At 46.3% G+C, this 20,791-nt stretch overlaps 1 protein-coding gene across 1 annotated transcript in view; it reads right to left on the bottom strand.

Moving 5' to 3' along the window:
- Positions 1-1,489: 1,489 nt before the first annotated feature.
- Positions 1,490-20,791, bottom strand: part of LOC118431766 (sacsin-like) — a 20,382-nt gene continuing 1,080 nt past the window's right edge. The window contains exons 2-6 of the mRNA XM_035843080.1: positions 17,013-17,101; positions 16,237-16,495; positions 14,883-15,696; positions 13,834-14,525; positions 1,490-13,214 (exon numbers count right to left, since the gene is read on the bottom strand). Of these exons, the coding sequence (XP_035698973.1) occupies positions 1,747-13,214; positions 13,834-14,525; positions 14,883-15,696; positions 16,237-16,495; positions 17,013-17,101 (13,322 nt within the window). The 3' untranslated portion in view covers positions 1,490-1,746. The remainder of the gene's footprint in view (positions 13,215-13,833; positions 14,526-14,882; positions 15,697-16,236; positions 16,496-17,012; positions 17,102-20,791) is intronic.

Below are 20,791 nucleotides of genomic sequence, written 5' to 3'. Positions count from 1 at the left end.
CATCGACTGCTGCTTTACATCTTTTCCAGTTAAGAAAAGATTTTAGTGATTCGGTGAGCTTGACTTAGCATTTGCTACTAATCTACTAACACATAGCGATATTAAAGTCATAACATATGATGATAGAAAATGTACCAATCATGCTAATAAAAAGTGTACACATCTGTAAATGCGTCTAAATGTAGAACATCCTTATATGATATAGCTTTTTTTGTTATTAACAAAAACAAAAACAAAAACCGTTTAATATACACTCAGCACAAAAAGTTTGGAATATCAACTTCGGTTGATCATATTTCTGTTGTTTCTGCATCAATTTCAATATATTATATATCAATAGAAAGCTTGCATGATTTTCTTTCCAATGGTATGAAACTCATTATCATTGTTAACTAATGGAACATACACTAGGCCTGCTAACGTGAGTGGGTCATGAAAAAAAAGTGCCCAAATTCCCCCGTTTTTGTTCCCCCGTTTTATGGCCGCGGGTGACAATGATTTAATCAATTCCTTTTTCACCTACCGTTTGGTATACAGAACATCCAAGTTTCTTTTTGTCATATCTGAGTAGAGTATTTTATGAGTGAAAATTCATGGAACGAGCACCAGGTCTGCTTACGTACAGGGGGTTCTAAAGATAAAGTGCCAAAATTACCCTTCTAAAGAGTAAAGTCAATCACTCCATTCTGCTCATTTTCTTCCGTCGGTATTGACTTGTGAATGAAGGCAAGTTGAATAAACAGGACATGTCAATCAAAGCTACTGTTATTCTTTATTCAAGCAAAAAATCTGAACCATGGCAAGAGGTGATCAATCGAGTGCTAGCAATAAGCCGTAGGAAGGCTATTCCCTAAGACTGTACTCCAGCATCCAAAGGTCCTTTCTCTGTGTGGACTGGTGTTGTAATATTGCAGAATGGCATTTGGTCCAATATTGAAGAGGTAGGATATTGCTACTGGATGGAGGATGGTGTCCCTATATCTCACCACATTGAAGTTGCCTGGAATGATGACGAGTCTTGTTTTTCCTATGGCGGTTAAACCGCCCCACACCATGACGCTGCCTCCACCACCAAATGCCGACTCTTGTCGTGTCAGCGTGCGGTTCTCCTCGCTGCATCCGCGCTTTGATTTGTCCAGGGCAGATATACTCTACTCTAAGCGTGCTAAAACCTTGTATGTATCTTGTATACCAAGTTTGAGGTGAAAAAAGGATTGATTGAACCAGTGACACACGCGCCAATATCAACAGGACGATACAATGTTGAACAGAAGCAGGGGAATTTGGGCACTTTTTTTTCGTGACCCACTCATGTAAGCAGGCCTTGTGCTCGTTTCATGTGTTTACAATCATGATAATTTTGATACCATAGGAAAGAAAATCACACAAGCTTTCTATTGATATATAATACATTGAAATTGATGCATAAATAACGGAAGTATGATATACCAAAGTTGATATTCCAAACTTTTTGTGCCGAGTGTATACGATTTATCTTGAATCTAACAGAAAGAAAAATAATAAAACTGAATAAAATGTTGAAAGCTAAACCGTATGACTACCAATATACGGTTTGAAAACCAGTACTAACAATGTGCTGCACTAGTTGGTCTATCACGTCCTTTCGATAGAAAATTTTACACTGTTTCTGATATGTCTCTAAAGAAAGGTCTCAACTATCAAACGTGCGAGCTATTTCAGTGTTTTGATTCGTCAACAGAACATCTGGTCCATTGTCTGTGTCGGTTACTTTAGTACTCTTTGTGTCATGCCTAGTACAGTCTGAGCCAGATGGATGGCACTCTCTGCGTGCTGCCGGGTGAAAACGTCGTTGGGAACTCTAGGGGCAGGGTGAAGGTTGGGGTAGCGGGCTCGCAGGTATACGTCATCACACCTAAGGTAGGATCCGATGGACGACAGCTCCATTGCGGCATCACCAATACCGGCCATTTCATCCCCGTACCTGGCCATCAGTCCCATCGCCATTCTTCCTATATGGTGGATCATCTCGTACTTGCCGAACTTGCCCAGTTGCACAGCTTTTAGAGCTTTCTCCACTGCCTGGTGGCACATCAGACATGTCCACTCATGAGAGGTGCCAGGACCGCGTAGGTTGTCCTTGGCCGCTTGTAGGTCTGCTGTTGCTTGGCGATGCCAGCGGGCCGCTTCCCGTGGGTTAGGGAAGCTGCTTCTGTCGGACTTGGGTGGTACCCACTGGCCGGAGTTCGTGCGCCAGCCGCTGAAGTCGCTGCCTTGGTAGCGTTCGTAGAACTGCTCCCTCTGGCGGCGATGGAACCCGGCATGGGCGTTCCACCTGTTGAAGCTGCTGCTGAAGGTGCTTTCGCCGAAATCAAAGCCACCGCTACCAGACCTGTGTCCTTGTCCTGCAGACTTTCTTGGAAGACCCTTCTCAAGCCTGCTTATTTCGGCTTGAATGTGCTTGCAAACCTCAGTGGACATCTCTACGTTGTCAGGATTCTTATCCGGGTGCCATTGGAGGTAGAGGCGCCGCACAACCTTCTTTCTCTCCTTTTCTGGCAGCTTCCATGCTTCTTCCAAGATGTTGCTCACCTCTTCCATTGCATCTTGAAGACTCTGAGGTGTTTTGGCTGCCGAAGACCCTTTCTCATCTGTCTCTCCTTCATACAGAACGAGCGGACCTGGTACAATGGGACGGCAAAACTTGTAAAGATCTGCCGCACTCACTGTTCGCTGTGTTTGCCCCAGATCTATGACATATTTCCTACCCAGTCCGAACTTGAGATTCGTATCCGTTGACGCTTCCTTGATGACTCTTGCGTACAGAAATGACATGGTGTACTCCTCTGAGTCTGCCTCTACGTCTGACTCGTAGAGCTCAAAACCAACGAACTCGTCAGGGGAGAAGAAGTGTGCAGGGTTACTCTTTAAGAGGTAGTGATAGATTTCTGGGATCGGAGTGCCCAGGTCATGACGATGCTGCTCCTCATCGTTTCCCGAAGAGTGGCGCTGTATTCCTGCCCTGTCCAGTTTCCCCGAGATATCAGATGGTACGTTGGTACTGAGGACTACCATGAGGGGTGAAAGGTCCACAAGAGGCTGTCCAAGTGCATAGTTTATGACATGTGCCAGCTTGAAAATGAAATCCTCGTAATGTTCGGACGTTGTTTCTGTGTGTGCAATATACAATGTACAGTCCTCTATGAAACAAAGGGAGTTGTCCTTGCTCTCTTTGATCTCGTCCTTTGTCTCCTTGTAGGAAAGGCAAGTCACCAGTTTTTGCTTGCAGCATACCTTTATTGAAGATACCGTCTTCTCAAGAGCTTTCGTCAGGGTTGCCTCGTCACAATTTACATTCTGACTGTTCTTGAAGAGACGATGGACTGCATGGGTAAACTGAGAACTCCTGAACAAACAGTTGTATCGTGTCTCCAGGACACAGCTCTCACCCATGACACAAGCCATTTGTTCACAATCGTCACAGAGTGTTTCTTGCACGAGGGCGCTACAGCGCTTAGGACTGAGGTGTGCAGGTAGAAGATTGATAAATTCTTCTTCATTCCCACTCAGGTGGCAGTTACCCAAATGCAAAAGAAACGGGTACTTGAAGTCTTTGATCCGATGGGAAAACTGTGGGGTGTCGTCAAAAACAAGATCAGTTGTTTTGCACAGCTCATTCTGACGACTCGGGAGGTACAGGTTTTCAAGTTGCTGAAACGCGTCTTTAATAGCCTCTGTCTGTGACGGCATTTCTTTCCTCAACGTTATTTGCGACGAACCTTTCAAACTCTGGAAAAGTCCGGCAACTGCCGAATAAGATCCATTCTTCTCATTTGGATCTACCAAAGACTCTCCGTTGGATGACAGATAGAATTGTTCTAGCACATTTGCATATTGCAACGGGGTTGGTTTCTCGGGGGTCCCAAAAGATGCAAAGAACTCATGGTAAGGGCCAAGCTTTTTGGGCAAGCCATACAGGTGAGGTCGAATCTCGGATTCTTGATGGAGTTCGATAGCAATCTGATCTGGACGGACAAGCCTTCTGCCCTCTTCTACAACGATACACGGCACATGACCTAGCTTCTCCTTTACCGAGATAGCATCACACGATGTCGAAAGGAATTCGTAGACTTTTGGCATCAAGTTCCAAAGAGTTTGGCAAGCTGAGGGTGAGTTTGCTCCCTCTTCAGTTTCCATGGCCTTTTGCTGGGACAAATATTGGCAAAGACACATGACATGACTAGTAACGGTATCTGAAGATGGCTGTAATTGAATGCCTAGCCGTTGACATAGTTCCTTTGAATCCTTTTTATAGTACCTTGACTCTGGATGGTCTGGATTTGCTCCGTTGGGTAAAATGTTCGCCGTGGTCCAGCAAAGCTCTTGTCTATCCTCGGGCACAGAGTCCTTAAAACACACAAAAGGCAAGACGTCCCCAGAGACACCATATTGGCTGTGAAGCGTAGACAGAGCAGGTCGTACAGCGACTGGTGAGATGAACTGAATAGTTGAAACTTCTTTTGTAAATGTTCCTTCGACCAACTCCTTCATATGGAGAAAGTTCTTCATCAAAATGTCTGATTTGCGTGATGATTGATCTCGGTTTCGGACTGACTTGGCCATTCGTTCAACTTCTCTTGCATACTGGAGGAACAGGGACTTTGTTACTGTGTCGTGGAGACCAATATCGATGAAGAACTTTCTCCATGCTCCAAATTCCATTCGATAGTATTCTGGGAGGAAGTTCTCCAAAGAGACCATTTCACGGAACACGGGATGTGTGTGGTCGTAGAAGTCTCGAACAGGCCTTCTGCCTCTTTGCGATGGAATGATGGGTAGATATCCTAGGCCCGCTAGCAAAGATTGCCGTGTCTGCTCCTCTACCGTAGTCATCCGAGCTAGCATGTTTCGTAGGTACTCAAGGTGTATCTTCACTGCCTCATCGCTCAGGTGGTCCATGTTTGGGAAGATATACCGTTCGTACACCACAGCGTCTGTGATCCCTGAACACCCCAAGGCTTTGTGCAGCTTTGTAAGGCTGTCGTTTCTCTTCAAAAAGACAGCATTTGACCGTGTTATCCACTTATCCATGTCTGCCGTCGGAATCCCCACAGGTAACACGTGGCATTGGCTAGTGGTGTTGAGACTGATGAGCCTGTTGTGAATTGTTTCGTACAATGGTAAGGACCGCAACATGCGCAAATTCCCCGGTTCCTGTGCGTACCTCTCGGCTTCGTGTTCGAAATACTTCAACAGTTCAGTTGCCTCTTCAGTGGTCAAAGGTGTAGTACCTCCTTGCTCGACTAGAATGAAGTACAACACTCTCAAGATCCCCGCGTGGTTTGTGAGATGAGGGACAAATCGTGTTGGCAAATGTTCAAAGCCACCGGATGCACGAAGGCAACTTGTGTCCAGCTCCAAGCAGTGGAGTTTGCGAAGAATTCTCGCCACCGTGCCTTGCTGTGCATTTTGATCATTGAAGTTTACCACAGTGTATGCCTTGCACAGTGGGACTAGGTAACGGTCCACTGGTTGCACCGGAGCGGCTCTTGAGCGGAGCGACATTGGAACACTGCACTGTGCAGGCGTGAAGGCGGGTAAAATAGCCCAGTCTGCAAACAAAGTACTGATATCTTCAATTGCAAGTCGGGGTAATTCCTGATCAAAGAATTTCCAAAGTAAACATATCCACTCCTTTGAAGGAACCGTGGAAGACAGGCACAGTTTCACAATTTCACCATTTCCGAACTTAGATCTGTCGATCACGCGTGGCATCAGTCTGCACAGAGCTTTGACGTCGAAACATCGGACTGTGGCGTCAGTCTTTTTACTCAGTACTTCTGAAAGGCAGGAGCTGTGTTGAAACTGATCTGGCACACTTGGCACGAGGTTCGCATAGTGTGTAGCAAATACGGGAGATGAGATGTCAAATGCTCGTAGGATGTTGTCAGCTGTCAGAAGCAAAGGAAGGCCGTGTAGTTCGAACTCGTGCTGCTGTGCGGACAAGCAATATTCAAGGACGAATCGTAGTTTCTCTGCTTGTTGGAAGGTCGTGGTGTTCAATGGGGCAGGGAGGGAAGTTCCGATACGACACAACGGTTCGTCGGCAGTGTGAGTTCGAAGAAACCGGGTCACTGACTCGGGCAGAGCCCCCTGTACTTTGATTCCAGCTTGTCTGAAGGAGTCAAATATTGTTCGCGGACATGCAAGAAGGTTGAATCCCAGGTCCAGGAGTGTCTCTACCAACACCGTTTTCTTCGACTTTTGAGAGGTCACCAATGATGTTGGGTGGTCGATCTTCACTGTGTTGAAGAATGCTTCATCCTTCCCGTCTCCTGTTGGCGGCAGCCATTCCAATGTCTGCTGGACATTATTACGTGTACTCTGATTGCCACTTCGAGGCTGTGAATCATTGTTGATCGCCCGCATTACTGACAAAAGGCGAAGATGCTTCCTGTCGATATGCTCATAGACAGCCACGGCAAGTTCCCTCCACCCATCCGTCGTCTTTGAGACAGACGGAAAGAGACTGTGATATGACTCCAGTGATCTTTGGACCAACCCTGCTTTTGATGCAGAGGATGATTCCTTATCTACGTCAAAGTCTTCTCTTCTTTTGGCATCTATCACCGCAGCGTATGCCGGAGCGATGACTTCTTTGATCAATGTCTTGTTCCAGTCGGATTTCATCCCACCGTTCTCATCCCTCCACAGGTTTCTCCTAGCCTCGTGATCCAAGGCAAAATGACCATTCACATGGACCGGGAGATTTGTTTCTATAGGGAGCGGCAGAAAGCAAAATGCACGTTTGGGTCCCATATGATAACACTCTTCATACTTCCTTGATGCCTGAAACGCTTTCGTATTATATGGCTGTTTACACTGTTTGTGACAGACAGCTGCCCCTCCTCTTGGAAGTAGGCCCAACTCATTTGCTGCATGAGCATCTTTAATGCTGTTTGGGATATCTTTGTCGTCAAATCCGATTCTCTGGTGAACCATCCAGGTCTCCTGGTGCTGGTCGTTGTCACGGAGGTCCATGTTGTATGTGACATGATGAGTTGCCAATGTGTGAAGGGGCTCTTTACTGTCAGCGCATTCAGCCACGTATTTTGCAAACTTTTGTCGCTCTCGCTTTGCCTCTTTTGATATGAGTGCTTCGGCGCGATAGAATTCATGTGAGGTTCCGTTTTCTTCTATGATGGAGATCTTGATCTTTTCCACGCTGTTCAGGAATAGGAGTACTTCAAAGCTTTCGCTTTTGAATCTGTGTAGGAGGCTCATGATCATATCTTCCGTGATTTCCTTGTCATTGAGATCAGATGTTTTCGCCATTGCTTTGGTCCGTAGTGGGAATCGGAACATGGTGCTCTCCGGAGACGAAAACGCACGTTTGTGACGGAGATAGCATTTGAACACGTCCTTGTATTGCCGCCTCAAGTAGTCGTCAATGTCACGAAACATGCGTCCCGGGTGCTTCTGTGTTGCACCTGGGACAAAGCGGAGTTGCGGATCAAAAACACACAATGTGTCCCCTCCTGTCATGAAGGAAGGGCAGTCTGTCAGGTGGTAGACTGCGTTGAAGCCGACTCCATACTTTCCAGTCTTGACCGGATCCTGTGCCTTGCTGCCTTCTCCGAGGTTTTGAATACCGGCTAGGTCGGTTTCCGTGAAAGGCCTGTTGTTGTAAACACACAGGGCTGGTCCTTGCAGTTCCTTCCAGCTATCGTCAAAGATGTGCTTGGTGCCATAATGCCGCTTGTCGAACACAAAGTGGATTTTTGTTGCTCCGGCGTCGTCGGCATTTTGTAGCAGTTCTTTAAGGATCTCCTTATCGAAGGGATACGCATCCAAGAGGCGCTTGATTCTGTTCGTCAACTTTTCCACCTGGCCGAAATTGGAGCCGAAATAAGGTTGTTCAAGGTTGTTTGAGTAGGCCTCTAGTGACTTGTGTCGTACAGGCTTCACTCCCAGTTTGTCCACCGCTAAACCTCTTGACATGTCCTTGTGGCAAAACACCATGTCCTTTGTCTGTTTGATCCAGGCACAGTCATTGTAACATACCTCCGAAGGCCTGCGCAACACACCACTCTTGTCCGGTATCCAAAGTTCCTGTTTTCTGATGTCTTCTCCCTCCATGTCGCTAGCTGCTTTCAACAGTTCCAGCGCAAGGTTGACCTTATCGGAGCGCAGTCTCCGGTTTCCTTTATCTTCCTTCAGGCGATGCAGAGCTCGAAGGAAGTCACATGCTTCAAAACCCTTTTTGACTTTGCAGGCCGAGAGGAGAGGTCTAAGTTCTTTTGCCAATTCCTCTGGGACTTGGTACAGATAGGGAGCGCAAGTGAATTTCAAGTGAAAGGACACCTCCGATGGAAAGAGAAATTTCTCCTTCGCCTGGCTCATGATGAACGGTGTCTTAATCAGGCTTGTAGCAATCTCATCCTCTTTGTCTTTTGACTCGCGGCAAAGCGTCTGAAGGTGCTGACATGTTTTAAGGTACGATGTTCTCGTGCAATCCAAAGCATCTTTCGAGAGAGTCTTCATGTCCACGGCGACAATAGCCATGAGGTTTGTCAAGGTCTCAGAGAGGTCAGGTGATTTGTCTTCTAAGCCCAGAAACCTGCTAAGGCTGGTTGGTACAGTGTAGTGACTGTTGTGTTTCCAATTCCCGGTAACGATTTCACTGCACAAGATTGGACTGGAGACGCCTACAATCTCATAATTCTTACTCGGCTGAAGTTCGAGAGCAGAAAGTAGTGCGTCAACGGGATACTCTGACCCTTTCCATCCAAAGGGCCATTGACTGGGCTTTTGCATGATTGGTAAAAAAGGGATGGTTAAGAACTGTGTTCTTGCCTGCTCCAGTTGTTCTTTGTTTCTTTCCCTTTTCGTCTTCTCAACGGGACTATGGGACTGACCTGACCTGACCTTCTCAACGATGAAGTCTAGCAGGGCGATGATTCGCTTCTGAGATGCGTCCTGATTGACCTTGTTCAAACCAACTACTGAATTTGCCCGTTCGATGACGAATTCCCACGGGACGTCATCTTTGCGCATGCCCAGTTCTGTCAACAGTACCAGACGTGAAGGTTTTAAGTAAGTTTCTGTGGTTCCATGTGGAAACTTCTTGTCTTCAGGTAGAAACATCTTTGAGACCTTTCCGTTGGGGTGTACGAGGTCCCCGGGACAAGATAATGTCTGTCCTCTTGGGCTGGTGGGAATACAGGCTGTGGTTGCGATTTGTTCATGATAGTCTTCACTTTCCCTGCCTAATATACGGAGCATCAGAGGATCTCGTATTTCGTCAGACAAGTCACGTATCCGAGGAAAGAACAGCTCGGAGTACAATCGATCCTCGGTGTATGTGTGCTGAGAGAGAAGCTCGCCACAGCCGGCTATCTCGAATCCTTGCCTGGCCCATTCGGGCAGCTCAACGATAGTGGAGTACGACAGACACTGCTGTAGTGCGCACCTGGCGGCAGCTTTCTCTTCTGAGGAAAACGTGATTCCGGAGTCAAGAAAGACTGTCGATGTAAAACTCAGCCATTGTCCTTCGGACTCAAACAGATCTGGTGGTTTGTCGTTTGATGCCAAGGCAGTGTAGATGGCTTTCACTAGGACGCTGTAGTGTGTGGAGCCTGCAATGTGACAGGGATTAGGCCAAAAGCTGTGGTACTGGTAGGGAGTTAGTAGTCCTTTCTTTGCCATGTCTCTCAGGTCTAGAAGCATTGTGATGTACGCCCTACACACAGCATCCCCCATCAGAGCCTTGTTCCACTCCACCCTCAGGTCGTTGCTGTCGGTACTCGTCTCTTCCCACAGCCCTCGGCGATTGGATGCGACAGCAAAACTGCCGTTCACATGGACAGGTAGTCCCGTTGGGATAGACAGAGGTAGGAAGCAGAAGGCCTCTCCGCTTGAGGCGTTCGGGTGGCTGCTATCACTGGACTTCAGCAACGCTGCCACGCCTCCGCATGGAACTAGCCCGGTCTTCTTTCCGCTTGTAGACAGGGCTAACTCCAGTGATTTCGCGGTACCCATGCAGGACGAAATGATCCACTCCTCACTCACGGAGTTATCCGTCTCCTCTCGGCAAGTTACCTTGACTACCATTGACGTTTCCGGGTACTCCACATTTCTGTTGGCGCCTTGGCGTTTCAACACGTCCGACGTAGCCAGCAGACAATTGCTTTGAACTTGAAATTTGTTACCTGTCAGTACGTGAGAAGGAATTTGCATTTCACGCAAATACTTCACGCCTGTCTTTGAGACTTCGAACGCTTTGACCATCTTCGACGGGTCCGAGAACTGATCCAGAGTGTACATTGCCACATGTGCTACATTCTGTGTGAAGAGAAGGAGTTGTTTTAGGACAGTATTGAAGCTTTCAACTAGTCTTCCCATGTTTGCATTGCCAGGTTTGCTGTACACCACATCGCTAATCTCGCTGTCGGATGCTCCCTGTGGTGTTCTTAACGGGAGCCTGAACAGCGTTCCGTTGTAGGAAGTACTTGTGCTGTAGCCGAAGACGCCTTGGAAAGGCTTAAACTGGTCTTTGAACCTGCTGACCAGCCGTGTGTTCTTTTGTAAGTCAAGTCCGATTCCTGGTTTAGACTTATCTTTGATGTGCTTGGAGAGGTGCGTGGCATGCGGATCAAAGAAAATCACCCGACTTCCACTGACAAAACTCGGGACGTCTGTGACATGGTACACAGAATTGAAACCAACCCCAAACCTCCCCACTTTCTCGAGAGCGTCCAATTTTGTCTGCCCTCCTAGATTCTGGATGTTCTTGAAGTCCTCTTCGCTGAACGTGGCGTTGTTGAACGCCCACAGCGCCGGTCCATGGCACACCGCCATGCCTTGGTCTATCAGGTCCTCCCTGGAGTCTTCGTTAGTACGCCAGTCGACAAGGAACTTGACTTCTGTTGCTCCAGCGTCGTCTGCGTTTTGAATGAGTTCTTTAAAGATACCTGCTCCCTCGGGATAGTCGTTCAAAATGTTCTTGAGACGCTGTGTGACTTTCTCGTGCTGCCCACACTGGTCGAACCCAAACTCCTCAGCATCGACGACCCGCTGGCTGAGGGATGGCACCTCGAGTAGTTGTGCTGTGTCTAAGGGTACCTGTTTGTGAAGTGGTTTGAATTCTTCATCCTCGTCATCAAGTAAAGCCTGTGCATCGCTCCAAGACACGTCATTGTACGTGCACTCACTCACAGGTGCCAACGTCAGACGAGAGCTGTCCTTCGTTGCTATGGGAACCAATATGTCGTCTCGCACCTTTTGAAGGATATCCGGGTGGCTGACTATCCAATCTATGATGCCTAGGGACAACTTCAGATCTCTTTCTGTCGACAGTTTGGGTGTCGATCGAATCTCATGCAACGTTTGTATCAGGTCTAATTCGTCAAGACTCTCTTTGACTCCAACAGCCCTGAACATCTGCTTGAAGTCACGGAACTCATCAGGCAGGATGAATCTGTACGGAGCAAGGTCAAGGATGGGGGTGAATGGAGAAGACAACGTCACTCCGTTTGGCGCTGCAAGGCCATCACCATGCCAGACCCATGGAGGGAAGTCAGTGGAAGAAAGTAACTTCAAGGCAGCCGTATTTCCTGCTTTCAATCTGGCGTCAATGTGTCGATAGATCTCGGTCAGCATTTGCACAACATGGTGCTTGGCGGGGCGTCTTGACCCTGTGTAATGGTTACATATCATTTCCAGTTGCTCAACGACTTTCTCGATCGGCAGGTTGTCCTTGTCCCATTCAAAAGCAGAGACGAAACCATCAGACACCTCCCCATCGACAATCGGCATGGTCGAGCCAACAAGCTCCGCACACTCCACACCTCTTGCATCTCTTGGACTTACAAAGATGGCGTTGTTTTTCTCTGGGTACCATGACAATCCTGGAAGATAGGACCCTGGTCTTTCTGAGCGAACAGGTAAGAAGTTCACGTCCATGAGAGCGGTTCTAAGTAGCACGCCGTTCACTGGAGTCGTGAGCATCTGGGGAACAAGAATGGAAATGATCGCTTTGGCCTTTCGTTTTGCTTCAGGAAGGGTCAATTCTCCACAACCGTAGAAGGTCTGCACGTTTCTTGCACTGCGTAGAACATCCTGTGCTGATAGTTTCTGTCGCATTCCCAGCTCGAGCAGAGCTATCAGTGTGCTCCTGTCTGCGTACGGTGGTGCCGGAAAGACTGACTCGCCTAGTAACGCATCAGAGACTGCCTCTTCAGGACTGAAAAGTTCGGCAGGGGTCACTTTGGTGTTGTTGTTCGTTGTCACGAAAGCTAACGTTTGGATTCGGTGGATGATGCTCGGGTCTTTTCTCTTTAAGCTTTGGAGATTCTTGAGAATCCACAGCATGAGATAATCAGTCTGTCCCTTTGTGTATTCGTCGCCGCGAACCTTTTCTATCATTGCCGTCAAAAGCTGTGTTATGCTCAGTTGTTGAAGACCAACGAGGTGACCTAGAGCTTGTGATTCCAAGTCATTGGTGATGATGAGGGTCTTGGGCAAGGTTAACCCGGCAGGTAGGGGGTCAGTAGTCAGGTCAGGAGGGGCGATCTGCCGCATCATGCCTCTTGGATCCAAGGCTGACAGGTATCTTCGCTTCAAATCCGTATCATCGACAGCTTCAAAGATTGGTAGTTTGGCCAGCAGTCTGCGCTCGCTATCGTTGAAATGGTCATCTTTGGCAAAGAAAGCCCGCAATGAGCGTTTGGCTTCGTGGTTCATCGCGTCGACTTTAGGCTCAACTTTGTCCTCTCCGACAATGAGAAGAAGCTTTAGAAGCCCTGATGGAGTACAGCGGTGTATGAACTCCTCCAGCCTCGGGTGGTTCAGGTAGGGTGGCACGTTCTCAAGCACCTTGGCATCCAAGTCACGAACAAGCTTCTTGATGACGTCATGTATCTTTGTTTCTCCATATTTGGGGCGGATCACCTTTGACTTTGAGGGCTGTTCGAGTCGGACGAGAGTGGTCGCGTGCTTTCCGACTATAGGGAGAATCGGAAGGCCGCAGAAGGGACTGAGATCGTTGGGGAAGTGGTCTTGTAGGTACCGCCACAGCTGGGTCAGCCATTCCTTGGACAGCTGCTGCGCAAGCGCTGGGAGCAAAGTCACATGACTTACCTGCAACCAATCAGGTGGCAGTGCGTCTCTCAGGTGGGTGGCCACGAGCTGTGGGTTGAGATGACGCAGTTGGAGGCAGGGATGGTGTGTGCGAGCTGTCAGGAAGAAATGTTGCAGGTCTTGTTAACTCGGACAAGTTACAACTAATAGGACATCGATCAGCGCAAGCTCATCTTGGTAGAATCCATAGTTGTAAAGTCTAAACTTTGTTCCAACATAAAAGAAAAGAACTCATCACAAATCCTCGGCAAACTCGTCGACTGACGTCCTCTTCCGACTTCCGGAACATCAGTGAAGCAAATCGTACAACTGAAGAAGGTCGACGAGCTTGACCGAAAATTTATGGTGAGTTTTTTTTTTAACAATGTTTAAAATTTACAACTGTGACACGTTTGTTGTATCTGCTTGATGGGTGTCACTTAAAGCCGTTGTTATATACGTCATATGAATGAGTACAACATTGGGAAAGTAATACAGTGATAGTCGCTTAATTGCACACCCAATTTGCCAGCGAATTCCGTGCAATTATCCGACGTGTGCGATAATGCGAAGTGGGCCGTACCGCCACGGGATTTGGGGATTCCGTGCAATTGACCGAAGTGTGCGTTTATCCGACTTGGAATTAACTGGCTTCCACTGTATAAGCTTATCATCAGGAGTCCTGAGTATACATTCATTGTGTAATATCTCGAATATTTGGGTAGTACTACTGACCTTTTTCTTCTGCCTCCGTTGCAGCCGCCCGCAGATGGTGTAGGATAAGTGGTTCGATGTCCTCATCCGTGTCCAGGAAACGCCCCTGAAGTCCCGGCAGAAGGGTTCTGGGATGCTCTTCAGATTCGATGAAGATCGTCTTGTCGTATTTTGAGAACGTTGTGAAAGTCTTGTCGGCCAACGGAAGGAGCTCGATCCCTTCCATTTCGTGATAGTTCTCGTCGCTTAAAGCGTACTGCAGCCAGGCCAGTTTCTGCTCTCTGGAACTGTTTTGCACTCCCGTCTTCTTCATGGTGGTTCTCAGCAGTCCGGGGGTGACTTGTCTGAGAGAGAGGCCGGACAAAGTATCATTGTCGTCGATGGCCTCAATGACGTGTTCTGGCAGTGTTACCACATCCACTTCCGCGCTGACCAGGTTGTCTACAACAGTAGATGGAACGGGCTGAGATGGAATGTTGAAGACTGCATCTCTCGGTGTGATCCACCTGCCGCCATTTGCGGGTGTCCACAAAACCCTCTCAGTGAGAATGTTGTCGAAGAACGGTTTGAGAGCTTGATCCCAGTGTGGGGCCGTGTTGTGCTTGTCTGGAAGCGCCGCGTAGAGGATGTCTTTGGTACAGCACTGTGTGGCGTCTGTGATGAGGCGGGCGTAGGCAGAGGGTAGGATCTCCCGCACTAGGACCTCGTTCCACCTGAACAGGAGAAAGGAAACGCTCTGTTATTCCTGTATTGACCACATAACGAACACGCATCTAAAGTAGTAACTTGTTCCGTTGGCAGTATAGACAAGTAACGTATAGAATGCGGTAGCTATAGACACGTAAGATGATATAAGGGACATGGTAGATGGAGTCCAGCGAAGATATGAGAATCTTCCTTTGGTCACCTGCTTACTGAAATATATTTTTAAGTAAATATAAGCAAAAAATGTTTTATAATATTCTACTTATGACGCAAGGAAAAAGATGACAGGAAATGCGGTATTGAGAACAGATGGATAGAAATAGTATATGCACAGTTTGACAGGGAGTAACATCAAGAAACCCTACCTTGCTGCAGAGTCTCTCTTCTGGTCCGTCCCTGTCCACTTCAGACTCCTCCTGTTGTCGCTGACTCCGAAGAAGCCGTGCACGTGGACAGGCAGGCCGGTGGACTCGTGTCCTGCAGGCAGCGGCAGACAGCAGAACGTTCTACCGTCAAACCTCCCGTCTCCCGCCGACAGCGGCATCGCTACCCCCACCCACGGGAGCAAGCTGAGCTCTTCAGACAGCTCTCTTGCTTCTTCTGAGATCCCCCTTCCCTTCACGTAGCTTGTGACTAGCCAGTCTCTGGTAGGTTCACCGTCTATAGTCATTGACATTCTGCAGGTACTGACAACCGTCTCACGGCTGTCTACCGGTACCTTCAGAGCCTCTTTCACCTCAGTCGTGAAACAGTTTTCCCTTCCTTGTTCAGACTGGCTGATCATAGAAACGCGATAGTCGGTGGTGCTGTGGCCCGTTATGTCTTTAGTCATCAGTCTGATAGACCGCACGTGGTGCATGAACAGCAGGACAATGTCGCCATCTGCCTTGAAGGATTCAAATAAATCAACGACTTTCTCTTCCTTATAAAGAGTCTTGGAGAGTTCTGATGCTGTCTGCCTCAAGGGGAATCGGAAGATCGTTCCGTTGAAGAATCCGGTCTGGAAGGGATCTTCGGCACCCTCGAAGAGGTTTTTGAAAGGAGAGAACTGGTCTTGAAGCTTTATTTTGATCTCCTCAGCATGTTCCTGTAAGTGCCATCTACGACCGCCCTTTGGGAAGATGTCCTCGTGTGGATCAAGGACTGCGATGTAGTGTCCACTCAGGATCATGGGCATATCTGGGAAGAAAAATACAACACTGCATGCCATTAGCATTTTGTATATTAATCTAAGGTATGGTGCAGACTGACGATTAATTTTGTCAGCAAAAACACAGAACTATGCCGGAACTGTCAGCTGTTATTCTGACTTAACATTTAGTAGTAACCAATGTTCACTGTTGATTGGTTATCTCTACATCATGATCAGGGACTCCAGACTCATGCCCATATCGATGTAACGTTGTCCGCTTTACAAACTGATCTGGTCGAGAGCATTCTATTTGTAGGCACCCTTTGCTCTTACAAGACCATGGGAACTATATCCCGGACTCCCGGTACTCTGTTGTATCTTGTACGCATACTTTTGAGCAAATCAGAATTATATGGTCAAAAATGGCTAATTCCAGGCAAACGTAGAAATGTAAAAACCGTAACGATTCTCGAGCCTTCAGTTCCATGGCACAGGGGAAGAGGGGTGTTACATCGTGGCTGTACGGCGGAATCGGGAGGAACTTGAATTTGTCTTTCTACGTCTTCCTGTAGATTAATTGATCTTACCTGTAAGATGGTACACGGAGTTGAATCCCAGCCCAAAGCGTCCGATCTTCATGGGGTCGCCTTTCTTCATGCTCCTTGCTGTCTTCTGGATGTTGTTCCAGTCAGACATCGTGAAACAGGCGTCGTTGTAGGCGCACAAGGCGGGGCCCTGGAACGGCGCCAGTTTGGGAGAGTAGAGCGTCCCGGTACCGTACTGGGTCCTGTCGTACAGGAACCGCACCTCGCTGGCTTCCGCATCCTCGGCGTTCTGTATCAACTCCTGGTTTAGTAAAGGTATACCATAAAATTGTCACATAATGCAATATTTTGACGGACACAGATAGATGACATGAAAAAGTCACTGATGAATAGATATAAATATTGCTAATGTAACGATCAACTTTGTAGCTTTGTGATTACAGGACGTCCGAAGGGGAGTTCAGCACATAACATGGATTACCAACTTTCTGTTAACATGGCTTCAATCCCTCGGATGCTAGGGAATAATCACGCACGCAAACAAACGTGTAGAACCATGTGTATTCACGAGTGCGTCATCTCTCAACCAGACTGCCTTTCCCAGCCCAAGCAGTCCGCATGCGTGGACTGGTCCATTGGTGAGGGGAAGGGGGGGGGGGGTAACCATTCTAAGTAATCTAACACTTTCCCAGTCCCTCGGCCTGACATGGTCATTGGATAAAACAAAGCAAATGTATACTATTCAATACTTATACCCTTAGACAGTTGCCGACGCTAATACCCGGTAGCCCCTCAGAATCCGAAACAGTTTTGCTCACCTTCAAAATCTGTCCCCCGTCTGGGTACCTGTTGAGAATATCCTGAAGGTACTCGATCCAAGATGGGGCCGTCTGGCCAAATGCGTGCGCTGAAGACAAGACAATCAGTTGATCAGATCAACAGCAAGTTTTGCGTGCCTGTACATTTGTTACCTCCATGAAATGTCATGGAGGTTATATTTTACCCCGCGTTTGTCTGTGTGTCTGTGTGTCTGTCTGTGTGTCTGTGTGTCTGTCTGTGTGTAAACAAGATAACTCAAGAACGGCTGGGTGGATTGGTTTCATACTTGGTGTGTTGGTAAGGTGTGATGAAAGCTGGAAATGATTAGATTTTGGCCCCCCTAGCGGCTCCCCTTGGTACTGCAGCGCAACTTCCGGTTTTGCTATCTTGGTGTTCTGAACATGCTATGGTCACGATTTTTGAGTATTAGATAGCTCTGGTGCTCAGGAAGAAGTGACATAAGTTTGGGCCCCCTAGCGTCTAGTTTTGGGATAGCAGGGGCATTTTTGTCAAAAACTTCTGACGAGGATAACTCAAGAAGGGAACAACGGATTTTCATGATTTTTAATATGTTGGTACCTTGGACAATGTTGTACAAGATGAAATACTAATTATGCAAAATAGGAGCAAATTTGCATAATTAATGACAACATTCAATCATAGCAGTTTTTTCTATGTATCTCTTGTCTTGGACGTGATATGGTTTTAAAATTTAGGTGGTAGATAGCTTTCAGTGTCATGACAAAGTGGAGCAAGTTTCAGCCCCTAACATTTAATTTAGGAACTGCAGAGGCGTTTTTGTCAAGACATTCCAAAGAGGATAACTGCAGAAAGGATTGACGGATTGGCATCATATTAGGCATGCGGGTACCTTAGGCAAAGATGATATACATGTTATGCAAATGAGGACTTAATTTGCATACTTAATGAGGAAATTGTATAATTCCATTGTTTTCAATAACTGGACTTCAATAAATGTAACACATGTTAATTATGATAGGTGGAATATAAGCAGATACTAAATATGGTAATGAGGAACTTATTTGCATAATTTATGTAAAAATTGCAAAACCGCTTTATGATTAATAATGGGAATCTTATAATTGTGACATGTGTACGTTTGTCAATGATGAACAACACCATGCATAAATTATGTTAATGTCTTAGTCATTTGCATGAAATTTACAAAAGCTATAAATTTTCATGGAGGTATGAGGTCGCCGAACTCTAGTTTTGTTTTGTTTCCATCTTTGCATGATTAGCATTGAATTATGTAAGGCATCTCTGAAGCTATCTACATTCCAAATATCATGAAGAACCATCAACCAATACCCGAGTTATTCTCCTCTAAAGGGATAATGGAACTACACATGCCTGTAGACAATTCACGAGATTTTGGGAATCATTGCCAAACGGTCGCAAACTATACTATTAGGCTCTCCCCTGAGGCGTCGCCAAAAATAACAACAACTGCGATGCGACTGATCTAAACGTTTCGTACTTTTGTGTGTGTCTTCTAACCTACTTTCTTTGGGCAGCATGATTTAATGGGTGAATTAACATGGCATGTTGCATATTGTCAATTAACACATACGATGTATGATATCAGGTGAGCGTACGCGTTGTTGCGCTATATCTGTAGTCCAGTTGAAAACAGGACTGACAATAAAACAAGAGTTATCATACATGACGACGGTGGGCTCAAACTGTATGGGTTAGCATAAGAAGACTCAAACCTAGAAAAAACAGTTGCACTGTTATGAATATTATTTGCCTCTATTTACTCAAGTAGCATCTAGCTTGTCTAACTAACACACACTCTTTACATGCAATAACCCAATACCCCCCCCCCCCCCAAGTACAGGAAATGTTGTACTTGAAAGGAATCCCCAAAAGGCAATATCATGACATATTATATGTAGAAAAATTGTAAGAGCTACACACTGTACGTTTTAAAAAAGAACATTTACTTAACACATTGGGTCGCAATGTAACGTTACACATGAAGGTTTCTCTTGAGAGTGTGACCAGCGAGATAGCCATCTTGCTTGTTTTCAAAACGTCATCTGATCTACAATGTCTACCGGTAACTATCTACATGTTCTTCTTGATAGGTTTCTACTTCAAGTAGAAATCAATCAAGAAGCGCCTTGCACCATATCTTTCCCTCGTTATCAGTCCTCGTTATCAGTCCTTCTGTCTAACACAGTTTCAGGACAAAGGGTAGGTATGCCCGGACAGAAAAAGAAAATGACCTAGATATATACCATACATAGATACTATAAGGGTCGCTCCCTGAGTGCGTGGCCAAAAATTCTTATTACATGCTTGAAAAAAAGCATGTACTGTTTCTGGTAGGGATCTTTGTGATTCCGGACCGATATCTCTAGAACCTCTGGATGGATTGCGATTTCCTTTGCTATGGGGATAGAGTGTGTGACCTATTGTGCTATTAAGTAGATTAGAAGTTTGCTGTTGTTTTGTGGTTCGTTTTTTTTAAAATATTTACACCCCTTTTCCTGATATGGAGTGATCTGGCCTCATTCCCTCTGTCTCAACCTCCTTGGGGACAGCTAGCAGCTGTAACATGTGTTTTGAGTTTTCAGTAGCATGGGAGTGTGTGGAAGGGTCGTTTCCAGTGCTATATCTCCAGAACAGAACGTGTGATTTACCTCCATGAAAAATGGAGATATAGTTTTTGGTGTGTCTGTGTGTGTGTCTGTTTGTGTTTCCACATATTTGTGGTCAGCATAACTTTAGAACCTGTTGATGGATTGTAATGATATTTGGTTTTTGGGTAGGTGTTTGGAAGACGAAGGTCAAAGTCAATTTTGGATCCCCTGGTGTGTGACCTTGGTACTGCAACAGAACTTGGATTTTTGTATCTTTTGACATGGATATGCTATGGTCTTGATTTTTGGTGGCACATAGCTTGTGGTGTAAGGAAGAAGTGTTGTATGTTTGGGCCCTCTAGCAGCTTGCTCTAGAACTGCTGGGGCATTCTGGTCAAAATCTTCCAAGGAGCAAAAAAGAGCAACTGTGACCATCGCTGTCACCTCTGTATGGTGTGAACCATTATATACACATTGAGATGCAATGTATGTGCCAGGTGCAGGTGTAACAATAGGAAATAAAAATGAAATGGTGAGGACACCAGAAAGGTGTAGTTTTGGATCTCACTGTTTACCATAGGTAGATATATAACTTAAGAACAATGATGGAATAATTTTGCCAAACGTCAAACCATATCAACCCCCACAACACACCATACGCACCATCACAAAACAAAATATTTCAAGCAGGTTTGAGTTTTCAGACTCTTGTTCTAAATATGGACTAGATTTTGTGATCGTCTTCTAAGGTCACAGCAAATAAATTTCATGGATGGCATCCCTTGCAGACTGCAAAAATAGTTCGATAGTGCGAAAAAAACAAGATGGGTGAAAAAACAAGATGGCTACATTTTCAACTAGAGTTCCACGAACACATACCTTCGCCAAATAAACCAGGTTTGTCCTACAAAGTTTGAAATACAAATGGCCCCTGCGATTCTATCAAAAAATCATTAGGGGCCCTAAAACTACACAATCTCTGTCCCAAAAAGCCATACACGGCAACATAATCTATACCATAGCATGTCCTGAACACGAGGTATCAAAACCAAAATAAGCTCTTCAATAAGCTACATAATGTTGTAATTATGAAATTCCCATCATTTACTGCCACGGTATTATACTATTTCTACATATCAAAAACCCATGACGGTCCGTCAACGCGT

This window comes from Branchiostoma floridae, chromosome 2 (assembly GCF_000003815.2).
Source record: "Branchiostoma floridae strain S238N-H82 chromosome 2, Bfl_VNyyK, whole genome shotgun sequence".
Lineage (NCBI taxonomy): Eukaryota > Metazoa > Chordata > Leptocardii > Amphioxiformes > Branchiostomatidae > Branchiostoma > Branchiostoma floridae.
This window is presented reverse-complemented; position numbering and strand designations above follow the sequence as displayed.